The sequence below is a fragment of the Arvicanthis niloticus genome, chromosome 7 (genome assembly GCF_011762505.2).
Source record: "Arvicanthis niloticus isolate mArvNil1 chromosome 7, mArvNil1.pat.X, whole genome shotgun sequence".
Classification (NCBI taxonomy): Eukaryota; Metazoa; Chordata; class Mammalia; order Rodentia; family Muridae; genus Arvicanthis; species Arvicanthis niloticus.
In genome coordinates this window covers 13,356,968-13,369,112 of record NC_047664.1, presented here as the reverse complement: position 1 = coordinate 13,369,112, position 12,145 = coordinate 13,356,968, and the positions used below count along the sequence as shown (strand labels likewise).

The 12,145-nt window shown below is 40.5% G+C and overlaps 1 protein-coding gene and 1 pseudogene across 4 annotated transcripts in view; both read right to left on the bottom strand.

The window, feature by feature from the left end:
• Positions 1-2,226: 2,226 nt before the first annotated feature.
• LOC117712754 (cytidine monophosphate-N-acetylneuraminic acid hydroxylase pseudogene) lies at positions 2,227-9,476 on the bottom strand (annotated as a pseudogene). Its single transcript, XR_013111693.1, has 2 exons — positions 5,593-9,476; positions 2,227-4,234 (listed from the first exon to the last, which is right to left on the bottom strand). The product of XR_013111693.1 is annotated as a cytidine monophosphate-N-acetylneuraminic acid hydroxylase pseudogene (transcript).
• A 145-nt stretch (positions 9,477-9,621) lies between these two features.
• Positions 9,622-12,145, bottom strand: part of Acyp2 (acylphosphatase 2) — a 137,569-nt gene continuing 135,045 nt past the window's right edge. For 2 of the 3 annotated variants that reach the window (XM_034509417.2, XM_076937962.1), the window contains exon 4: positions 9,622-10,849. In XM_034509417.2, coding sequence (XP_034365308.2) covers positions 10,735-10,849 — 115 coding nt within the window. In that variant the 3' untranslated portion in view covers positions 9,622-10,734. The remainder of the gene's footprint in view (positions 10,850-12,145) is intronic. The other variant, XM_076937960.1, reaches the window with a different exon arrangement.

Below are 12,145 nucleotides of genomic sequence, written 5' to 3'. Positions count from 1 at the left end.
AGAGTGGGGTGTTGAAGTCTCCCACTATTATTGTGTAAGGTGCAATATGTGCTTTGAGTTTTAGTAAAATTTCTTTTATGAATGTGGGTGCCCTTGGAGCATACATGTCTAACTATAGAAGGGTTTTGGGTGTTCCATGCCCATGGATCCACCTGGGCAGTTGGTAAGGGAAGAGGTAAGTCAGATTGTATGATTTGAGAGGAGAAGGAGTGTGAGGAGTGGGTGCGATGGTGCAGCCAGCTATAATGGTGCCTGCAAAGTCTCGAGCACCCACTTGCCTTTCCCTGACAGAGCCACGACCGCAGAACTACTGCGCAGACTCGCTGCCACGCAGAGTCGGGCTGTTTGAGGTGCACCAATGAGGCACGCTCACGTGGCAGGTGCTGAATGGGACAGGCAGGGGTATAAAAGGATGGCCGTTAAGGGGCTAGGAGAGAGGGGCTTCCAGAGAGAGAGGATGGTAAAGGATCCTGAATAAACTGCGTTGAGAAGAACTCCGAGTTGCGTTATTCCTGTCTGCTGGTCAGCTAGAGAAGCGACAAAGGAGGATGGGAATGGCTGGTGAGTCTGGGGTCAAGACTATAGGAGGAGTGACAGAAATAGAGACTTTCACTTTGGCAATGAGGTCCCTTCCCAGCAAGGGGACCAGACAGGTTAGTACCACTGGGAAGAAGTGGGTGAAGATATAGCTAAGTGGTGGGGTTTGGTGATGCTGGTAAAGTGTCCCCTACTGCAACATTAAGGGAACAATAAGGAGAGGTGTGTCCCCAAAACTCTGTTGGGACTCAAAAAGTGGCCTCAGTATCCAGAGAAAGATGAATTGCTCAGATACTGTGATGACCACCTGAGGATCACTGTTGGAGATGGTGGTGGTCAGACCAAGGGAGCCCAGGCTCTCTCAGTCATCCATGGCCAGACAAGGGAGGTTTATCTGGCCTTGATGCTCCCATGCCATGAAGGATATAGGGGCAGTCAATACCCCAGTGTACCTCCTGATGGCATCTTGGATGTGGTGGAGGTGGCTTACACAGGCTTGGAAGGGCTTAGGTCCAGTGACCCTCTTTCCAGATTTGAAATAGGAACCCAGAGGTTCTTAGGCTTTGGTAGTCCAAGGAACCTGGGCAGTTTCTATGACCAGTCAAAAGGCCTTTGTTAGCATCAGGTAATTTTGTTTTGGTGCTTTTTCAATCTCTTGCATGGTACACTGGATAGGCTAGGAGTCCTGCCTGTGGAGTCAGGGGTCCTTTCTCTAGACATTTAAGTCTGGTCCTAATACTATGGAAACTATGGGAGAAATAGGTCAAAAGGACTTGTTTCCCATCGGGAATCTCAGGATCCAGAGGGCCTTTGTCAGGCAATCTAGAGACTGAGGCAGGTTTTCATGTTTGTCTCTAATGACTTTTTCATTTTCTTTTTCTTTTTTTTTTTGTTTTTTGGTTTTTTTTTGGTGTTTTTCGAGATAGGGTTTCTCTGTGTAGTCCTGGCTATCCTGGAACTCACTCTGTAGACCAGGCTGGCCTCGAACTCAGAAATCCACCTGCCTCTGCCTCCCAAGTGCCGGGATTAAAGGCGTGCACCACCACCGCCCAGCTTGATTTTTTCAAAAAAAAGAATAATTAACTACTTTTAGGACAGCCTTACAGAGACTGGCCAGGAGGTAAGTTATAAATTGGCCTCTAGTGAAAATGCCCCAAGAATTGTAGCCTCATTCAGGGTCCTAGTTAGAGACTGCCTCAGCCCCCCACTGGGTAGATGGCATTAGTTTTGTGCTTGTGGGACGGTCCCATGGCAGAACAGGAGTAAACTCGAGGAGGACTAGGGGCTGCTGGTAGGCTGAAAGTAGGCACCAGGGAGGGTTGATTTGGGCAGCCTGTCACTGAGGAGAGAGAAGGAGAACCAGAAAAAGAAATCAGGAGAGGGGGCTGTGAGTTGAGACCGAAAAGGGGAGGCTTATTAGCTGGATTAAAAGTAGTGGAGGAATCCTTTTTTTTATTTTTATTTTTATTTTATTTTTTTTAGATTTCATGGCTAGAAAGAGCTGAGTAGGAGAACACAAATAATTATAAAGCAAGTGTTTGTGAACCTACAACTTTAGGGAAGAAATGGAAACTCCTAGATGGCAGGGATGGGTAGGGCTTTCTGTATACCTGTTCTGAACCCTATAGCCTAGACATAACCACTGTCCTTGTTTTACAACAAGACCCTCCCCCCCAACCCCCCCTGCTTTTATTTCCTTCTATTTCTGCTGACAACATCCTTCAGCACAGTTTCTCCTGCACTCTGCCATTGACGCTCTTTTCTTTGCCTGAATGCCATGCTTTGACAAAGGGATACCCATTATATTACCATTGCGTCTTCTTCCTTGGGTACTGTGACTTAGGTGGATCAAACTGTGGTGATTAGGATCAGTAAAGAAATACCTTTCTTTATTCTTTATTCTTGATTCTTCTATTGCTTCCTTGAAAAATCATCTCTCACACAGATATTTCTGCTTCATGTATTTCCTCTCTGTAGTGTTGATATCTATACTACACTTCCAAAGAAATAGCACAACATACTCTTTGTGCAGATTTCTTTTTTTTCTTTTTTTCTTTTTCTTTTTTTTCTTTTTCTTTTCTTTTTTTTTATTTTTTTTTATTTTATTTTTTTATTTTAAATAAAATGGTAGTTATTGACAACCCATGAAAAGTTTTGAATCTAAAATACATGGTACAGGTTGAGTTGTGTCCCTCTCAGAAAATATATATCAGATATATACCTAAGTTCCATAGGGTGTGACCTTTGTTTGGAGAGAGTACCTTTACAGAGGAGATCAGGCTAAATTGAGATCATAAAGGTGAACTCTCACCATCTGAGACATATGTCAGTATATAGCAGAAAAATGTGTATACAGGAGAGAGAGAGAGACACACACACACACAGATATTTTGGATTCTTACACTCTTTTTCTCATTGCACAATGCACATATAGCAAAGTCATTCATCTGACAAACATAAACTCATATTCAAAAATATTGAATGAAATATTGAGCCCTACTTGTCAGATGGGTGAGATTCCACAAAGTATCCAGCAAACGGACAATAGTTTCGAGGCTGCAGATCCTTCACCAGCTGAGCCTTGTAATTCAGAAGTTTTCTTCTTTCTGCCTTAATGAACTGGGCTTTCCATTCCTCAGTAAATTTTCCACCACTGAAAGTCATTGGAAAGCCTGATGCTCCTCCAGCAAAATCACTCATCATTAGAGCAACTTTCTCAGGCAGCCTTCCCCCATTGGGTCTGGTGCAGTCCACTGTGTTGAGTATTTTATGACCTTTGTACTCCACGATAATGCATGTGTCCATCTCAGGATGGACACCATCCATCAAGATCACGAACCGGAGCCTTTTGTCTACCTGTTGCCATATTCCAAATGGAACCACGTTGATGTTAGTTAACCGGACGCCGCTCTGATCCAGATTCCAAAACAGGTCTTTCTGTGTCACCAACATAAATGGGAATGTCTGGTCGTCTCTGGGAAAGCTGCTTCAGGGTAGGGTAACTCAGGTGGTCTGAGTGCATGTGATTGATGTAAATGAGGTCTGCTTTACACAGCCTCTCCAGCCAGTCAGATGGAGGCTCGTGTAGCAGCCACCATCCTCGGGCAAAAGCAGGACCAATTAACCAAGGGTCAAACACCATCCGCTTGTCTCCCAACTTGAGGTCCATGCAGGCGTGAGTGAGATATGTTATCTGTACTTCCCCAAAAGCTAATTCTTCAGGAGACCTGGGATCAGAGTCCCAGGGGTTAGGAGGGTTCAGTTCTACAAGGGAAAGCCCATTGTTTTCATCCACTTCGACAACAAGCTCATCTTGACAGAAGCTCCCTGGAGGGTTGGTATATTTCATGGTGCTCACATCTAACTTCCAGTTGTGCTTTGTGCATTTAACGGACCTTCCATCTAAATCCTCTATGTCTTTCATGAACAGGCCTCCTTGGTGCTTGCAGAGGTTCTTGCATGCCTTTAGGTGGTCCTTCTCCTTGTATAAAATGTACTCCTTCCCAGTAGTCTTATTTCGAAAAAAATTGATTCCTTCCTTGAGGTCAGCAACTTCGGCAGGAGACAAGGACAGCAGGGTCTCAGCTGTCTGTTTCCTGTCCATCATCTGCCAGTTCCAGGATATTTCAAAAGCAATTGCTGGTGTTCTTTCTACTTCTGTGGCTCATACCAGGAAGGGAGGATGGCGTTAAGCTGCCTGGAGAGACAATGTTTACCAAAATTCACTATTTCCGTTGATAGTTTCCGCTCCCCACCCCCACCTCTTTTAAAAGCCTGGGTCTTCAGTTCAGCTTTCTCTGGCTTCCCTTTTACACCTGGATGTCCCTTTGCCTCAGAGGGAGTTCAAGTCCTGAAAGATCACCATCAGCCTGCAAGTTCAGCTAGAACTGGCCCCTGCTCGGCCAAGTCTTCTGGATCCATCCCTGACTATTTGTGCAGATTTCTTAATAGAGTTTTGTATGCACGTTCTTCATACAGAACTCTCTGTGAAAAATTTTGTTAGAAATTGTGCCTTTGTGCTTGCAGAGTAAAATAATTGTAATTCTCACTTTTTAGAACAATCTGAAATAGAAATTCCATCTCTAACACAGTGGATCTACTGGATCTTCTAATCTTCCTCCAGACAACATCTAACGTTTGTGAAGAATGATGCGAGGGGGGAGAGGAAAGGGAGAAAGGGAGAAAGACTGTATTTGTTGTTACTTTCAGAATCTATCAGGGAAATTGGAAGTAAACATGTATTTTGGAGATAAAAGATACATCTGGAACATCCAACCATGAATGCAGTCTGATTTTTTTTTTTCTAGCAGAGGAGAAAGGGTAATCTAGGCTCTCTGAAAAGGGGAAAGTAAACCACTTCCTGTCTGCTGATAAGCTCATTTAAGAACTAGATATTTATATTTTAATTTAAAAAATTATCAGAATTTGGTTTTATTCTCAATCACAAACCATAGCCAGAGGTATGGTTCAGTGGTAGAGTGCTTACCTAGCATGCACATGGAATAAAACAAACAGAAAAATCAATATTCCTCACCAAGATCTGTGAGTTAAGGAAAAGTTACCTCCAATCCAGAATAGTAAATATTAAGAATCACTATGACATTTAAAAACATTTAAATTAACATTTAAAATATTTAAAAATTAACCACTGATTACATATTTGTATTTCTTCTTGCATAATTTCTACCTTTGTTAAAATAAAAACAAAAATAAGAGAACAGAAAAACAACCTTGGGGACATGAGTCTATATAAGACATAAGAATTTGTTGGCACAGTGCTTTTTGTATTGATTGCGTGTTCTTGATGCAAACGGCTCTGGTTCAGTTTGCATGCCATGCCAGCCTGACAGAATCAAACTCAGAAAACACTCACGTTACTAAGCCCAGTGTCTGGAGGCTAAGATTTTTCAGAACTGACTTTAATTATGGTTCTTTAATGCTTGAACTTCCCTTTTAGCCCACCCACCACCATAGGTAGGGAAAAAGAAAAGTTAATAGGAAATGAGGGTTTTGGACCTGTTTTGAAATAGTTTTTGGGTGTGATTCCAACCTTACTTGTCAGCAGTCCAGTACACTAGCAAACCACCAAACAGGAATCTGTGGCAGTAGTCCAGTATCTTCAGCAAACACAAATCAGTAGCAGCAGCTTGATCCAGAAGAAACCAAGAGGCTCTACTGATTCTCACAAGTCAATGGAAGTGGCAAGAAGTAGCCAGAATACCACCAGAAGTTCTTTGGTGAATTTTTCTCCATGAAGTCATGACAAACAATGCAAGAGTGTCATCCATGAAGACCAGCATCAGGGAAGCCCAATAATGACCAGCAGAGTGGCAAGGTGAACCAATGCAAGAATGTCATCCACTGTTTATATTACACTCTTTCCAAACACACATGCCCTTTCACCAGGAAGCTTCCAGAACACCACATGCTTGTTTTCAGCAAAAGATCTTCTCATGAGACAGTTTCCAGAAAATCATCAGCTGACACAACTAAGTCTCCAACAAAACCAGAAATTCCCACTTTAGGTGTCTTTGGTGTTTAGTTTTGTTTGCTTCTCTGAAGTACTAGAGATAGGGTTCAGGTTCACACATGTTGGACAAGTGTTCTACCTGAGCTGTATCCCTAGGCCCAGGATTGGCTTAAAAGATGTCACGGCAATCCTAACATGTGGATAGGACGAGGAGTGGTGCTGCTCTGGTTTGATCAGCCCAGGGACTAAGTACCAACCTATACACACCTTTGGCACAGGTCTTCTGTGGATTCCTCTCACCACCTCTCGGTGTTCCTGGCTCACCTGCATCTGGTAAATATCTAACTTCTGGACTCTGAAGCCGGGGATCCCAGGACATTGCTAATTAGTGATGGGCTGGGCCCAGAATGCGCATCTCATAACTCACTTGCTCACTGCATTTAGTTCCTTGAATGAGTTCCAGCTATGAGGAATCTTCCTTTTTACAGAGAAGTGAACATCTCTGATACCTGCATCTGCAGTTGTGGGGAAATTTAAAATATACACCATACTGGTCACACAAATACTTCCAAAAAAGTCATAACATGTTTTATGGAACATCAATTAATAAAAAAGATGTCATGGGTTTTAAAAAGAGCAAGGCAATACATGGGAGGGTTCAGAGTGAGGACAGAGAGAAATGATGTAATTAGTGTCAAAAATAAAATAATTTTCAAAAGTCATAATGGTCAGCAGATTCCAACGTAGTCAAATTAATGGACACCATTGCCTGGCTTCTCCATTCTTGGTAGTCCCCTCCTTTGCTGTGTATCTGTCTACCTACAAAGTCCTCCTCTGATCTTGAGACCTAATTTTAGATGAACCTTGAGTTTATCTAAACCTTTATGACTAGGCACCTAATGCCTGTAATAGAAGCAGCCTACAACATTCTTCCTCTGTTCTTGGTTATTCCTTGCTAGGTAAGATCCATTCTTTACCATATTTCCTCCTGTCAACAAGGTCCTACTGAGCTTTCCTTGTTTTATGTATTTGAGTGTTCTGTCTATACATCTCTGGAATTGAAGTTACAGACAGTTTTGAGTTGCCATGTGTGAGCTGAGAGCTGAGCCTAGATATTCTTCTGCAAGAGTACTGAGTGCTGAGCTACTGCTACGGCTGCAGCCCATTGACTGAGTATTTTTTTAAAGGTAGGAACTTTCATATAAATATGAAAACATTATTTTAATTCTTCTGTCAGTCATACTGCTCAGGATTCTGGTTGCTTAAGGGGAAGAAAGTGTGGATATGAGGAGTGTTGAGACACCAGTTGATAGTCACTGAATTAAGTATCTTCCCCTTAGAACTTTTTAGGCAAAAACCTTTCTTATAATACTTAAATACTGTATATAATTTGAAAATCCTCATAGATATTCAGTATGAAATTTGACAAATTAGAATCTAAGGTGTGTTATCTGATTTCTATAACATTTGTATATTGCTTTATTCTATCTATCTTGCTTTCTACCTATTCATATATACCTATTTTTCAATCATTATTTACAACATTTCTACCCACTAGTAGAGGTTATTTATACATAAGTCATTAGTACACTTTACTTTGTACAGATGGAAGATTGTTTCAGCCAAGTGTAATTTTTTAAAAAGAGTTAAGAGAACTACTAAAGGTTATAAATAAAAAGTCATGTATCAGTGTCACGTTTGATCATATATACATATTAAAACCTTCCTGTGTATTCCAGTATTTCTAAAGAAGTACAGGTCTTTATTCCAAACATGAATATGGAGACATATTCATCCTCCACTTTCTAAGCTAAATGAATCCCCACGCTGTCTGTGAGCTGGGAAGTTGTCTGTTTTCACAGAAGGAGCATACAATGCCTTAAGGTGAGAAAGCATCCAAGGTTGGCTCTTCTTGTCTTGAGTGCATGTCAGTTACTATAACTACTCCTCAAGCTATTCCTGTGCTTGTAGATCCTTGGCAGTACTTTGGGGATAGGAATATCATTAGGGTTGGGAGTCCCTAATTCCAGCATGCCACTGATCCCCTCTGAGGGTTCACCATCCCTGGAGGTGCTTCAGGAAGAAAGGTACAGGTCTTTGTGACTGGGGAAAAGGGCAGCCTCTTGGGCCATTTACAAAGTCTGAGATAATCATTTGCTTCCTTAGGTCTCAGCATTTCTGCTTCTCTTTTACCCAGTGAAGATCCAGCATGTATCTTTTCCACACCCATAATACATGCTCCCTTAACTTATCTTGATGTTAGTTCCAAATAATAGGAATGTGTTTCTTTTCTTTTAGGTTATATGGAAGGCCATTTTCCAACATTGCACTATTTTATGTATATGTGATATGTTATAACTCACAAATGAACTTTTCAAGCTGACAAACACCCCACATCTACTGCCTTCTGTCAATTCATACTGTGCTGTAGGTAGAGGAGAGGCCTGGATTACAGACTTGTAGGTACAGGTCATGCTTTGGGCCACATATAGCAATGTGGCCCCCAAAATGGAATTTGCTTCACAGATAGGGTGGTAGTTTTATTTCTGTATGTTTTTCTTTTTTTCTTTTTAAAATGAAGTGGAAATTTACTTATTTTTTAAATTTATTCTTCTCTAATAAATTATATCCCAGTTTTCCCTCCCTCTACTCCTTGTAGTCCCCCATCTGCCTACTATCTCCCCCAGATGTGTTGTTCCTCCACTTCTCTTCAGAAAAGAACAGGCCTCTCAGGGATATCAACTGAGCATGGCATAACAAGTTACCATAAGACTAGGCACAAACTCTCATATCAAGGCTGGATGAGGCAACCAGTAGGGAGAAAAGAGTCCCAAGAACAAAAAAAGAAGTCAGAAACACTTCCCACTCTCAGTGTTAGGAGTCCCATGAGAACACCAAGCTACATAACCATGACATATTCAGAGGACCTAATTGAGACACATAAAGGCTCCATGATTGCTGCTTCAGTCTCTGTGAACCCCTTTGAGCCCTGCATTGTTGATTCTGTAGGCCTTGTTCTCCTGTTGTTCTTGACCCTTCTGGCTCCTACAATCCTTCCTCCTGCTCTTCTTTGGGATTCCCCTGGCTCTGCCTAGAGTTTGGCTGTGGGTCTCTGTATCTGCTCTCATCAGCTCTAATATGAAACCCTTCTGATGACGGTTGAGCTAGGCACAGATCTACAGGTAGCAGAATATCATTAGGAATTATTTCACTGCCTCCCCCCACCCCCTGTCAGTTGTGTTTGGTTCTATCTTAGGTCTCTGGTCTCTGCAGCCTCTGGTTCCTAGCAATCCATGGAGTGTCTGGGATAGGTTCCCTCTTGTTGCTAGTGGGGACCTCAAGTTGGACCAGTCATTGGTTGGCGCCTTTCTCAAGTTCTACGCTACCATTTCCATCTTCTGTAACCAGGCAAGGCTTTCAGTGGTGGGACTGGTACATCAACCCAACCATGAAACCTTTAACCTACAATTTGTCCTGCCTGCAAGATGTGCTAAGATGGTCATTTTCAATCTGCCTTCCCAAGGGATTTGAAGTAGACCAGAATACCGGGAAGGAGAGACCAAGTTCAGTCACACTGGTTGTGGTAAAAAAAAAACAAAACAACAACCACCAACTTCTTTTATATATTCAGTTCTACATAAAGCTGTGTTTTAATTGAGGGTTCAATTGTTATATATATTTTTTAAAAAACATGAAAATCAGGTCTACAAAGATAAAGGTACTTGAAGCCTGGAACTCAGGGAAGATACAAGATAGGAAAGAAATGACTTATGAAAAGTTGTCCTCTGACCTCTACACACACATCATAATGCATTTCTGTATTCATGCATAACTGCACATGCATATACATAATAAAAACAAATAAAATTTAAAATAGAAATCAGTGAAGAACATTTATAATGTATGTACAACTGAAATCCTGTTGTATTTTCTGTTAAAGGTCTTTCCTATTCCATATTGTAATTCCATGGAATAGAAATGAACCCTCTCTTCAATAATATGTTGCCTGATTCTCATTTGAAGATCTCCAAATGACAGTCCAAGTTTAGGTGATTTATTTAGACTCTCAGTGCTTTTAGTCATAGGGTAATACCTGAAGGGAGTAGATTAAAAATTTCAAAGCCTGCTATACTGAAACTAGCTCTTCTAGCTGCTGTCACCAAGCTTGCCTATCAGACCACAGAACAATGAAGTCAAGGATACTAAGTCCGACTTTGCACCAAATCAGGCTTGAGTGTAAGTGGAATTTTACATGCTAACTCTCCATTGCTAATACTTTCTGGTTACAGTGATCACCACACAAATTTATCTTAACCATCTTTAAGACTAGTCCCTCAACCTTAATAGTAAATTAGTATTCAGAGGACATTAAAAGTCAGCCTATTAGGCAACAGTACCCAAAGGTGATTTTAGATAATTTTATTTTATGTCTAGCCAAATAACATATATACTGTAATATAAAATAACATGTATACTGTAATGTTTTCTGAAATGGATGACTCTATAAGACAACATTTTACTTGAATGTTCATAGCAGATAATTTATAATGACATTTTATTTTATAACATTTAGTTTCTGCTTGTTAAAACATAGGTGAGTAAATTTCAACAATGTATAATTTCAGAACAGGAACTTTCTGTTCTTAGTCCTACTCTCCTCCTATTACAAACCTAAGAATATGTTTTATTTCTATAATATAAGCATTGCAATTGATATTTTTCTTCCATTAATATCGAATACTAAAATCAGAGTATTCCAGTTTAGAGATTGTTTTTTCGTTAGAAAAGTCGGCCCGGTCGATGCGAGAACTAGGACTCCCAACCTTGCTCAGCCAGGACTTCCTGTAAACAGAAACAAATAGAAATGAGTGTATATAGTACACACAGAGTTACTAAAATATGCCATAAGGAAGTTCATATTTGCAATGTAACTTTTGCACAAAATATGTTTTATAAATTGACTTACATGCTGATGAAAGTGTCACAATCAGATACATTACTCATTATACCAAACTTAATTAAAATAAACAAGTTTGCTTACATTGTATATGCTGTTCTAAGAATACTATATAGTATAATACATTGTTATACATGAACAAAGAAAGGAAATAATTTAAGCAACTTAGTTCATATTAGGGTTACTCTCCCTGCCCCCCCCCCCAACAACAATTAAAAAAAAAAACCCAACCAACCAAACAAATTCTTCAAGGTCATTATTACCTAGCTCTTAATTTTCAAAATACTTTTATAAAGTGGTCAGTAGTAAAAGCAATTCACCATTCTTTTCATTACCAAGTATATGGTAGACTCATATGTGTGTGTATGTGTGTGTATATGAGTGTGCATATGTATGTATGTGTATATACACATGTTATATAAAGAGAAAACATTATGGAAAGGAACAAACATAATTTCTGTAAAACATTAAATGAAATTAGATGATCTGTCTTTCCTATCAAATACAGTTCTTGCCATATACATTAGCAAAGATGTTGCACTCCATGAATTAATCTAATAGTTCTGAAAACATTTTTCTGCTTATTCAGAGAAGTTGTTAACTTTAACTTATTAGCAATAACTATGATTTAATGTGTGCATTTGAGTGCTGTGGACACATGTCCTGGTCCTCTGGCCTTAGTCTTTCCATTCTGTCTTCTGAGATGCTTTCTGGACCTTAGGTGTACAGACTTCCTGTAGATGTACCATTTGGGGATGGGTTCTCTAGGTTAGCTTCTGTAACAACCTTATTCTGCACCAGCTTTTACTACCAGGCTCTGAGTGGAGACACTAGCATCTAGACTGTGGGGCCTGTTGGAGGAAGCATGCTAATCTTGGGTTGGCTTGCCTTGGCCTTTTGAGGTCTCCTGTTTAAGTACCTAGTCCTGGCCTTTCTGGATAACTAAGCAGAGAGAAAAGGGGAGAATGTTGAAGCAGAAAAGAGATTAAAAGAAAAAGGTACAAAAAAGAGAGAGAGAAGGAAACATTATCCTTTCATAGACTCTTTAGAAAGTCCAAAATGATAGGTGAGGAGGCCACAACATCTGCCCCAACACTAGGAGTAACTGGGACCAGTGGGATCCAGGGACACAGGAACCCCTGCCTAGCTAGTGGCACAGGTTCCTTCCAGTCTAAGTCAGT